The sequence below is a fragment of the Bombyx mori genome, chromosome 8 (genome assembly GCF_030269925.1).
Source record: "Bombyx mori chromosome 8, ASM3026992v2".
Lineage (NCBI taxonomy): Eukaryota > Metazoa > Arthropoda > Insecta > Lepidoptera > Bombycidae > Bombyx > Bombyx mori.
Genome location: NC_085114.1, coordinates 13,545,481 through 13,558,274, shown reverse-complemented (window position 1 = coordinate 13,558,274; position 12,794 = coordinate 13,545,481). Strand labels below are relative to the sequence as shown.

Genomic DNA, 12,794 nt, shown 5'->3' with positions numbered 1-12,794 from the left:
TGTACAGTTGCCCCGCCCTTCATACCGAAATGCTTCACTACTTTACGGCAGAAACAGGCAGGGTGGTGTTACCTACCCGTGCGGACTCACAAGACGTCCTACCACCAGTAACTACGCATATTATAAATTCCAGAAATATTTTCTGCCACGAGCGATCTGAGTCTGGAATGAGCTTCCCCCCTCGCTGTTTGCTGTTACCGTGGCCTTGCTAACATCTATGGGCAACGACAACCACTCATCACGAAGTATAAGCCGTTGAGTCTTTAATGATTTCGACTCGAAATCTCTTTGTCACAGGAACTTAAAGCAATTCTTATTCCAAGAACTAAATCCTCATCACCATCATCATCATCAGCCCAAAGTCGTCCACTGCTGGACATAGACCTCTTTCAATCCACACCTCTTCAACATGAAAATCCTCATCACTTTAGTACAATTTTCAATGTTATTCCTCAAGTATTAAATCCGCTATAGGTCATTACCGTCGTAGTTGACCATGCCGTCGCCATCGAGATCAGCCTCGCGGATCATATCGTCGACCTCTTCTTCGCTGAGCCGCTCCCCCAAGTTGGTCATCACGTGGCGGAGCTCCACAGAAGAAATCAGCCCGTCATTATTCTTATCGAATACCCTGGAACCGGAAAGTCACTATATAGTGATGACTTCATTTTTTTTATTTATTGCTTAGATGGGTGGACGAGCTCACAGCCCACACATAGTTGTTGAGTTACTGGAGCCCATAGACATCTACAACGTAAATGCGCCACCCACCTTGAGATATAAGTTCTAAGGTCTCAAGTATAGTTACAACGGCTGCCCCACCCTTCGAACCGAAACGTTTTACTGCTTCACGGCAGAAATAGGCAGGGTGGTGGCACCTGCCCGTGCGGACTTATAATAGGCCCTACCACCAGTTTATGTAAACAATATAAATAAAATAAATAGGGAGATACGACCTATTTTAGATAATTCGGGTGTTGGAAGTGAACGACTAGGTAACAATTATGTTCCAGCAATTGTGTTCGAGTGAACTATACAGTTTAAGTTACGTCTGGTACTATTGTTCTGCCGATATGAGTAGCGTCACACATAGACAGCCCACTGGGTTTCTCAGTGGGTCGCGGTTGCGATCCGGTGTTAGATTCAGCGAAGCACTGCTCTTGCTAGGGACAGCCAACAATTCTCTCAGGTTGCGCCCATGAGCTCACCCACCGTTCTATGCGTAGTTGGAATAGCCCATTACGCTCCCAGAAATGAGGCAGGGGGAAAGTAACGCCATCTGTCGTCAGATAGCAAAAACAAATGTCGAAACAACTAGAATATTCTTGAATGTTCCAGTTGTATCGAGATTATTCGGATGTCCTCCGAGGATGCTCTCGAGATAGGCAAGTCGATTGCGAATGATCTGGCAATTTTGTAGACACAGTTGAAAAGACTATAAAAGCGCAACATGGACGACAGGAAGACAGTTCTATAGGAAACGAAGTAAGAAAGAAAATTGTTAAAGCAAAAGCTACCTTAATTGTCGTAATAATTGAATTAACTTTTAATTGGTATTTCGATGAAGAGTTATTATTATTCGTCTAGTTATAGTCGTCGTCGCCTAAAGGATAAGACGTCCGGAACATTCGTTTGAGCGATGCACCCTGCCTATTCCTGCCGTGAAGCAGTAATGCGTTTTGAAGGATGGGGCAGCCGTTGTAACTATACTTGAGACCTTAGAACTTATATCTCAAGGTGGGTAGCGCATTTACGTTGTAGATGTCTATGGGCTCCAGTAACCATTTAACATCAGGTGGGCTGTGAGCTCGTCCACCCATATAAGCAATAAAAAAAAAGATGCACAACTCGTGTAAATATTAACATTACTACATTCAAGACCAACCTAAATTACATTTTTGTTTCTAGCCAACTATGACTTGGGCAGTACATCGACTATGTCAAAGAAATATCCTTCACCTGAAAGCCTCCCTAAGCTCGTCTTCTCCATCAGCTCCGCGCATCTTCTTGGACATCATCTGGAGGAACTCATTGAACTCGATTGTGCCGTTCCCATCTTGATCCACCTCCTTAACCATATCTCGTAGTTCCGTCTCTGAAGTGTCACCACGTTTATTAAATTACAAACAAAAAAACACGTGTGGCACTCGGGACTGCCGCGGTAAAGCTATTGCACAGCATTTTTTTTATCTTTTTTTTTTTTTTCCCTGCCTAAGCTGAGAGCCTTTAGAGGCTATTTCAGCGTAACCCTAACTTTTGTAGGTGAGCTCACGGGGCTCAAACCTGATGACGTTGCTAACACGAACCCTAGCAAGAGCCGTGCTTCGCAGAATCTACCACCGGATCGGAAACGCGACCCACTGAGAAGATCCGGCGAGAAACTCAGTGGGCTTTTTTTATCAACTTATGCAATTATAATTAGACAATAATAATTTAATATTAAAACAACAATAAAATAAGACCACGCTATATTTATAAACATTAACAAAAGCAAAATATTAGCTGTCCCCTTCACACTCATAACCTAGACCGCGCGAGAGAGAGATGAGCAGACATTTCATGATGCGCATGCAGTGTGATGTCACGTTGCGCGCTTATTCACAAACACTACACAAGCGCAACGTGTGAATGTGTTGAACGCGAGCTACATGGTAGGCGGAGTGGGGGAGTTAGGTATTATTTTCGTTACGGAATTTATTGATTCGGTCGCCGCGCTCAAAGCCCGCGATAAAAGCTATGCAATAGTTTAAAAATATCAAGTAGTCGTGGCCTAAAAGATAAGACGGCCAGTATACTCGCATGGCTGCGAGTATCGGTGTTCAAATCCGGCAGGCAATTTTTTTTTCGCGTTAATTTAAGACCGAACTCTTGGTTCATTTAGTATTCCGTGTATATTCTAGTGTTATATACCGATATTTAACAAATGATGAATGTCTTATCGCAATGCAAATAGCGCTGCTTAACTTGAGACATGAGATCTAAACTCAATTGTACTGTACAACGTTTGTCCTACCCCTGAAACTGGAACAATTACTGCCCTGTGTGCTTAGTCCGAGTTTTTTTAACGTCCTCGATAGCGTAAAGTTAACTCAAATTTGTGTGAAGTTGGAACAGTGCCCCTAGCGGCAAACGTAGGCAAACGTTCCAACTCCATACAAATTTGAGTTAGCTTTCACGTTATCGAGAATGTTAAAAATTCCCCCGAGTTAGATACGGTGGTGGTACTTACTGATAATTCAAGGCACGCCCTATACTTACTGATAATTCAAGGCACGCCCTAACACCAGTAATTACGAAAATATTGATGTTTTTGCTTTTTGTATTTTTAGATGCAGCAATTAATATATTTGGCGTGTGGACGTAGAAATGTCTTGTCGTTTCCGCGCGCATCGTAATGCAATAGATAACATAAACTAAGCTAAGTGTGTTCAAAACTATCAAACGCTACAACGACCGCATTAATATTTCAAATCAAAATAATAAGTTGAAATAGTGACGGTTTAAAAATTTTAATAGAACGCATATTTTTTTTAAAGATTAAACTATTACTTGAACGTTATTAATGTCCTTACGATTTAAATCTAAGGTATCATAACGGGAACATTGGGGAGCATTTGTGGGTTATAAAAAAATAGCTTGAAAGGGTAACGAAATATTTTGTTATGACTTGTTTTACTTTTTTGTATGAAGTACTATAAAATTTCAATAGTGTTGCCGTTGGCGCCGTGGCTTAGTTGGTTAAAGCGCCTGTCTAGTAAACAGAAGATCGCGAGTTCGAATCTCGCCGGGGCCTTCTGTCAGTTTGATGTCCTATTCATTTTTTATAATTGTTACTAATTATATTTAAATGTTTACATGAAAATTTTCAATTTTTGATTTGTTATTTTGAGTCGTATGATTTTTCTATATAGTCCTCGCCCCATAATCGAAAATCGAAACCCTAAGTTTTTATATTCATTTTACGTATTACATTGCATCTGTTGTATAATTCTCGACATTATGAAAAAAAAAAAAAGATTTTTATTCAGCCCTGTCAGCTCTGCAATGGCTACTAAAAAAGAAAAGAAAATCGGACCATAAATAAAACAGAATACATATATACATTTTGTTTTCTTTTTTATTGCCTTTGTAGGCAGACGAGCATACGGTCCACCTGATGATGAGTGGTTACCGTCGCCCATGGACTTCAGCAATGCCAGGGGCAGAGCCAAGCCGCTGCCTACCAAAAATACATAATATGTGTACACGACGTGCAGTATTTACGTACATAAATTTCCAATAGTAAATAATGAAAATCAACTAGGTACATAAAATGTCTTCGTGGATTCGTATATAACGACTTAGTAGATACTAAAAACCTTATTTCTGATTTAATTACTTAATTTTTAATTAGATAAAAATATCGGTATAGCGAGTGCTGTTCTGTTTAAGCTTCGTGAATGAGAAACATAAGCTTAAGCTTATAAGCTCTATATCCTGCTCACCCGAAGGTCTCTGCCCGAGAGAGCGCATCACGACGCCAAGTTCCGCCATCGTTATTGTTCCGTCTTCATCTTTGTCGAACAGCATGAAAGCTTCCTTGAACTCTGAAAGCACATTGAAATGAGCTTTAATCATTTTAAACTACAAAGATTCCTTATCTCATGTAATTACGAAAATGCTTGGGTGGCAGCCCTAGAAGGATCAATAGATGAATGACCAAAAGCAATATTTTTTCATAGTACGTAAACCAAGGGAGGACCAATTCATGACGCGCCGATGTTAGGAGGTCACTGAAGTCTTTAGATGTGACAGTTTGTAAGCAGTTACCATATTAAATAAATCTTAGTCAGAGACGGATTATCCGTAAGGCAAACTAGGCACGTGCCTAGGGGCGTGTAGTTACAAGGGGCGCGCGAGCTCAGAATTTTTTAATAAATAAAGAAAATAACATATCGACGATTTCTTCACAGTTATAACGTCATATTTCATTCGCGCATTAGAGTAAGTACAGGGGTCGTGGTCTACTAAAGTCTAGGGTTTGATGATACAACGTCATCTTAATAGCAAAAACAACTATATACGTAGTTAAAGTTTATAGTATTATGTTGAACATTTCTGACCGGTACAGGGGCGCCGATAAAGTAATTGCTTAGGGCGCTCTGGACCTTTAATCCGCCACTGATCTTAGTTTGAAGCTTTAATCTTATGGAAAAATAATAATAATGCTTACCCGCCACTTGCTCCTCCGTGAGCCCGTACTCAGACTGAAAGTATATTAAAGGTTTGATTTTAAACGATAAACAAAAATCTAAAAGAGGCGAGATTAATCGGTTGGAGGTCCTGGTTATAGTTTTGAAGTCATCGTGGCCTAAAGGATAAGACGCCCGGTGTATTCGTATCTAGCGATGCACCGGTGTTCGAATCCCGCAGGCGGGTACAAATTTTTCTAATGAAATACGTACTTAACAAACGTTCACGATTGACTTCCACGGTTCCAAAAACTTGCGTGATTACTAATGGTAGGGCATCTTGTAAGTCCATATCAGTAGATACCACTAAACTATTAATCTCTGCCGTGAAGCAGTAATGCTTTTCGGTTCGAAGGATAGGGCAACTGTTATACTATAATAACTGAGACAAACTTTTTTATTGCCCTTGTAGGCAGACGAGTATACTGCCCACCTGGTGGTGAGTGGTTACCGTCGCCCACGGACTTCAGCAATGCCAGGGGCACAGCCAAACCGCTGCCTGCTGTTGAGTACTCGTTTGAAGAAGGACATGACTTAGAACTAATGCCTTAAGGCGCCATTAACGTTGTTGATGTCTATGGCCTCCGGTTAGGTCGTCCACCCATTTTAGTAATAAATAAAAAAAAATGTTTCACTAAACAAAAAGCAATGATCATCTTGATCCTCAGTCTACAGCCGTCCACCGCTGGACATAGGGCTCCCCAAGAATCGCCACAATAATCATTCCTTCGACCTGTAACAGATCGTCGGTCCACCTCGCAAGAGGTTTACCCACTTAAAAGCAACTAATCAATATTCCATTGCAGAAATCAATGCTAAATGTTCAACGAAAAATGCTTAAGTAGGTTGCCTAACATAAAACATAAAGTTTATGCGCAGTAAAAGTGAGAAAATGTCAAAAACTGAACAATGTCGTATATGCAATTCCTCATGATTGATACCACTAGACTTTCTGATTCGAGTTAATATTAAAAAACTTGTACTAAGTAAGATGTCTTTTGTCTTCCACTGCTGTCTTTTAGCCGACATCAAAAAAGGAGGAATTAATGAAACCGATTTAAATATTTCCTTTAAAAGAATCTCGAAGAGAAATCGATTACATTATTTAAAGTGTAAACAAATCTATGGGTGGCACGTCACATTGGGCACGTACCCAATGTTTTCTATTTTCTGAATATAATCTATACGGTATGTAGGTAACATCATGAAATAAACTCCTTAAATTAAAAAAAAAAACAGAGTAAAAGCATAATGATATAGCATTCAGAACGCACCGAAACTTGTCGTATAGCGAAGTCGGTCGTGAGCCGTCTCAGCCTTCTGTATTCTTTACTGTACACGTCATCGGAGCCAGACGCTTTAGCCATATTAATATTAAACCTTTATCCAATATAAAAAGTAGAACAACAAAACACAAATTCACTCGAAACTTTTATCAATAAAAAAGTTTACCCGATCCCGTCTTAGCAAGTTTTACAAGAGAACCTTTCCGAGCGTTGAGTCAAATTAAAAGTTCCTTCTTGATAGTTTTGGTTAGAAAAAAAAAACAAAAACAATTTCAAACAAACTGATTTTAGTTACAACTAAAAAAACTCTCTTTCATAGATAGCAAGCGAACTATGTAGTTCAGCTTATGCTGGTGATATCTGAATATTGTACTAATTTAAAGAAATTGTATTGCCTTTAGTATGTGTGCAAATTATTTTGCTGGCTGGTGAAAATCATGTTGATAGATTCCGTTAGATAGATAGATTCAAGCCAAGCTAATGGAAGGGCGTTAAAAACAACAACTTTGTACAAACAAACAAACAAAAAGGTTTTGTAAAATAATGTCACATTTCCCGCCAACGACTTCGGAAACGAACGACTTTTTTTAAAATTTGAATTTACGTATCACCGTGGCGCATAGCCTTGAAATAATCAGCCAGTTTTTATCACCGTCACAATATTATCTATTTATGTCACTTGGTAAAATAAATACACTTTATTAATAGCGTAATCTTCGAGAACGCAAAAGAGGCACGGGCCGCGTTTTTTTTTTTAATTATTTTCATAAGAAATTATCGAACTGGCCGGTGACATGCGCGACGCGTCATTGTCAGCTCGGATTATTAGTGGAAGTTCTATATTTAAATAATTCTGCGTGCTAGCTATATGTACCGAGATCACTCAATAATGTGAAACGTGGCCAATAGAAAATTCGAGAGAATAAATTTAAAAAATATTTAATTTTATCTATTTGTTTCGTGAATTCGTTAACATATTTCACCTAATGGCCATGTAACAATTACCCTACATTTATACATATTATCGGTCTAGAAAGCCAATTTGAATTTTGTTTAGTTAGTATTTTGAAATAATAATAAGAAATAAATTCTAGATTCTTTTAACACTTCTAATTATATAATGTTAAGTTTTAAAACTATGGTAGACGCTGTACTCCCCACCCAAGTATGGATATTACAGCCCCGCCTGATTCTGTGCATATTTCGATTTTAAATTTGTTAGTTGTTCTACCGTTGCAAGTCTTGAAATAAAACCATAAAACCAAACCAAACATAAAACATAAGATTGCAAGAAATTGCAATCTTATGTTTTATGTTTGGTAACATGTAGAACATAGTTATCATTATGAAACTTAATTGCATAAATGAAGCGGCAGTTTATTACAACATTAAATAATTGTAAACTTGGCACGTTTGATGGAAAATATCAGAAATTTGGCGGGAAAATTCAAATGTAAAATCACAATTATCGATATCTTCTCAAACGATGTTAGATTCAAAATATTGTATGTCACTAGAGATTGTTTTTTGTTTTATTCAGTTGGACTTGTGCCAAATTTTCAATGCTTGTAAACATGTGTTCACTATTGAAATTAAAATAGTGTTGTGAAAACTGGTAGCGACATCTAAAAATTTTTTGTAAAATTAAAATTTATATAATTTTATAAGCTACGGATAGATGGCTCTGTGCTAGAAAATTAGTTATTTGTAAACTGAAAATATCCAATATTAGTACTTATGTATTTACCGGCGATTTTGTTTGCGTTTGTATAGGAAAAAAAACTCCTGGGAATAGCAGTTTCTAAAGTATAGGACGGGAATAGTTAGATGAAAAGTACCTTTTGAAGCTTTTAGTACGCGTCTACGTGGATGCAAAAATTTCATTACGAATCGGTTAATTAAAAGAAGATGTCATATTGTAACAAGCGAATAAATAAACTCACTTATTGACTGGTGGTAGGACCTCTTGGGAGTCCGCACGGGTAGGTACCACCACCCCGCCTATTTCCGCCGTGAAGCAGAAATGCGTTTCGGTTCGAAGGGTAGGGTAGCCGTTGTAACTATACTGAGACCTTAGAACTTATATCTCGAGGTGGGTGGCGCACTTACGTTGTAGATGTAAATGGGCTCCAGTAACCACTTAACACCAGGTGGGCTGTGAGCTCGTCCATCCATCTAAGCAATAAAAAAATAAAAAAAAAACTTTCTTACAATAACGGTATGGATTTCAAAGGGCGTTTTTCGGTGACGCTACAAATAATAAGATCCTCAATGTTTTCCGTAATAATTGCGTAGGTAGGTAATATATGGCTTTGTAAGTTCCGCAGTTAGTATTCCAGTAATTAATCCCATGTTGAGGTCTTAGATTATTTAGACTTTTCTATTTTATCTTCTTAATAAAATATGTTTTTTTATTTAGTTATTAAATTTTCCACTAAGAACCACAATGCAAAACACAAAAGTCGCGTCCGCTATCTGCTTGTGCAGATGTATGTAATGTAAATACACTTGCTTGTTGTTGTTGTTGTAAGTAGTTTAACTATTCCCGAAGTATCAACAAGAAGTGTACCAAACGAAATAAACAAATAATTATTTTCTTATTTCCATAAATGCCATTAAAATAAACCGTAATATTAAATCACACAATTATAGATGGCGTACCAATAAAAAAATTAGGTAATCTATTTCACGAAAATTTCTATAACCTACGAGGATAATACTCGATTCTGAGAAAACGTACAAAATACACTTGTTACTTTAAAATAATCTATAATATACATAAATTAGTATATCCTACTAGCGTAATTGAGGTGAATTTCGTAGATGCAAATTAAGTATCTATATGACTCTATGTCGTTCAATCACCAATAATCACAGCGCATCCCCAATGGAGGGCGGGAGTCCGGTGATTTTCTACTGATAAAAAAAAAGAAGCGCAGCGCGGAAATAGTTCACTTACTCCATAATTCGGTTGTTTTTTACGATTGAGGGATTACTGGTGGCCGCAAGCATTTCCAGTTTCACAAGGACATGTGGGCGAGCAAAGACTCAACCAGGAGGGGTGTGATTTACTAACAGCTGTCCGAGCGCCACCGAAGAAGACCTAGCAACTCAAGAGTAGTTGCTTCGCGAGTGAATCTTCGCGAAGATCTGGCGAGAAACTTAGCGGGCTGATGCATGGGTTAGGTTGCACGTCGAACTCTTTGCCGAGTTAAAAAAAAAAGTAAATATTTGAGAAAAAACAAAAAAAAAAGCCCGCTGAGTTTGTTTCGCCGGTTTTTCTCAGGACTGTGGCTTTTTTGGAACCGGTGATAGAGTTATTTATATTTTGACACTCAACAAGTGTGTCATACTGACATCTAAGTTGAAATAAATGATTTTGAATTTGAATTGAATTTGAGTTCGACGAGTACGGTTAATTCGTTTGTTATTGTTTTGTGCGTGCACTAAGTCCAAGAATGTCAAAATGCCAATAACGGAGGCTATAAAGACCGCCGAGGACAGGAAGACGTGGGGATGCATTGTGCATCGAGTGGTCCACATTTCAGATTAGACACGACCTTCAGCAACGAAGAGACCGACTCAGAAGAAATCCAAGAACATCAATTGATTCTCTATAAGCCAACCCAATCGCAACTCCTCATTAGGAACAGTCAGCCACACAATGCTGACTGCAGATCATCAGCTCAATTCGAAGATTTGCCACATTCGCATATCTCCACGATTCCAAGACAGTGGATCGCGATTCCGATCTGATGGTAGATTCTGCGAAGCACTGCTCTTGCTAGGGCTAGTGTTAGCAATTTCTCTCAAGTTGAGCCCCTAAGCTCACCTACCCGTCAGGGCATAGCTGCAATAGCCTCCTAGGCTGCCAGCGAATAGGTATGTTAAGAAAAATAAAATCCGAGACGAATATTACATTCGATTATAAATAACGATTGAAATGCGGAAAGACCTTGTAACCCTGAAAACAGTATTTAACGATTTAAATGAAACTAAAGGCTTAACAAGAAAGAAAAAAACACGACTCTCGCCTACTATAATTCTGTCAACTATATCTTATAGTATACCTGTCCAATGGCCGCTATGAATAGTTTTATGAGGCACGTTAACGAGTTTTACAGCCGCTCCTCAAAAACAGCATGATTAATACATTTTATTATTTTAACTGTCTGAAGTTTATTGCAAGATACATACATAGCATACTTTATCTGGATTCACTTGTTAAAGTAAGGATGAATTGCTTTTCTAAAATATGTTTTATTATGTCGAAACATAAAACCCACAATGTAAACACTAATATTGTCATAACAAGGTAACTGTCTACAAAACTTGCATATGTTCCGTCATGACCTATGCAAGTGTAGTGTTTGCTCACTTTCTTCAGGTCATCCAATCCCTATTCTGCAGGAACGCCGTCGGAGCACTGTGGTATGTGTGGAATGTAGATCTTCACGATGATCTAAATGTAGTACCAATACGTAAGTATCTTAATGACGCGTCAGAACGCTACTTCGACAAAGCGGCGCGACACGAAAACCCAGTCATCGTAGCTGCCGCTAATTACTTATTCGACCACACCGAGGCAACGCAAACCGCCGTCGCCCGAAACATTTCTTGTCGCATTCCCCAGTTTCACTCTCGGTGCTTTTAGGCCTCTTAAGCACCAGTCACAATCAGGAGCGAACTAACCCTTAGACACAGCCCACTGAGTTTCTCGCCGAATTTTTTCAGTGGGTCGATCCGGCGGTAGACTGTGCGAAGCACTGCTCTTGCTAGGGCTAGTGTTAACAAATTCTCTCAGGTTGAGCCCGTGTGGTCACCTATCCGCTCGGACGTAGCTGAAACAGCCCCTTAAGCTACCAGCGCATAGATAGGGATAATTAATATTCTATACTTGATAACGTCTTGTTTGGTTTGTATAGTGACGTAGCAGTTGACAAGGTGTGAGGAAGAGAGAACAACCCGCTATCCCTCTCGAACGCATTCCGTTGGCTGTGCAGAAGAATCTTCTAGTTTCGGTTTACCGTTTCAATTATTATTATTATTCTGTGACCTCCGATTTGAAGTGTCACTTGATTTCAAATAGAATTTCATTTTGCGCAATGCTGAATAGATTCTGTAAAGTATCGCAGTTTTGGTAAGTTGGCTAAATGCAGGGGAGAAGTTTAAGCAATGGCTTCGATTGTCTCGGCAGTCTGCCAGTGACACATCTCATTCCTAGGATTTCGTAGGGGATTCGGATTCCGGACTTACATGAAAAAAATAGCAGGAATAAGAAAAAAATAGCAGAAATAATCACGGAATGAAAAACGGTTATGCCCCTCCATGCAATTTGTATTCCTCTCTCTCTTTTTCTATTGTTTAATTCCTATTGTGTGTGTGTGTGTGTGTTTGCATCAAGATTTGAGCAAACGAGTATTCTGCGTGGGCCAATAATTTCAACATTTAATTTGGCAATATCTAATGTTCATCTGGTCTAAAAATCACTATCTTAGCATATTTCTTAACAAAAAAATATATTAAGGACTAGCTGTACCCGTCCGCTTCGCTGGGCATTTAAAATTAGCATTATTATTTTTTCCCCCCCCCCCCCCCCCAAAGATTCTCATCATTAACGCCCCCGCAACTGGTACAGGGAGTCCAACACTCATATAGATATTAGCCTATCCATTAAGTACATGTATTTTCTACATGGATACCATCTTTCAAGTCAATCGGATGTATGGTTCAGTTGTTATAACGGAAAATTCGTAGCAACCACTGTAGATTCATGTATTAGTATAGATACGTTTATACTCATAAAAAGCAGGGGCTCACAAAACTCACCAGCACGAACCCCGGTTACCGGACAAAAGCGCATGTATCTCCGGGCATTATTTTATTGATACATTCACCCAAATAACCCTTAGAGGTAAAGATCGATACACATGAAATAAGAAGCCAAAATGCATGTAAGTGTTGCAATAAAGAAAAAATATCAGAGTACCGTCGTATCCGCTTAAGTGGCTAAAGTAAGTGGGCCGGTCATAAAACAGAAAGGCTCCATTGGGAAGCAAACTTGTCAAGATTCCGTCTTCCTCTCACAAGATAACATCCATATTTGCTATCTTCTTCTGTACCGAATGAGGAAGCCGTGCCGAATGTGAATTGTTCATCGAGATATTGGATCATCGAGTGATATTAAAAGGATTTTGTTTTTACTCTGTTCTTGTTTTATTCTCCAAGGAATATCTTCATGACTAGTTTCGGAGTAAACAAAGACTTATTACATGTA

At 38.8% G+C, this 12,794-nt stretch overlaps 1 protein-coding gene and 1 non-coding gene across 4 annotated transcripts in view; one reads left to right on the top strand and one right to left on the bottom strand.

The window, feature by feature from the left end:
- LOC101741854 (calmodulin-A) overlaps positions 1 to 12,794 on the bottom strand; it is a 226,652-nt gene that overhangs the window by 5,104 nt on the left and 208,754 nt on the right. For 2 of the 3 annotated variants that reach the window (XM_038012378.2, XM_021346267.3), the window contains 4 exons: positions 5,213 to 5,246; positions 4,485 to 4,586; positions 1,960 to 2,095; positions 483 to 631 (listed from right to left, as the gene is read on the bottom strand). In XM_038012378.2, coding sequence (XP_037868306.1) covers positions 483 to 631; positions 1,960 to 2,095; positions 4,485 to 4,586; positions 5,213 to 5,246 — 421 coding nt within the window. Of the gene's footprint in view, positions 1 to 482; positions 632 to 1,959; positions 2,096 to 4,484; positions 4,587 to 5,212; positions 5,247 to 6,505; positions 7,359 to 12,794 lie in introns of those variants that run through there. The other variant, XM_012697932.4, reaches the window with a different exon arrangement.
- On the top strand, positions 3,720 to 3,793 carry TRNAT-AGU (transfer RNA threonine (anticodon AGU)). Its single transcript has one exon. It is a non-coding gene; the product is annotated as a tRNA-Thr (tRNA).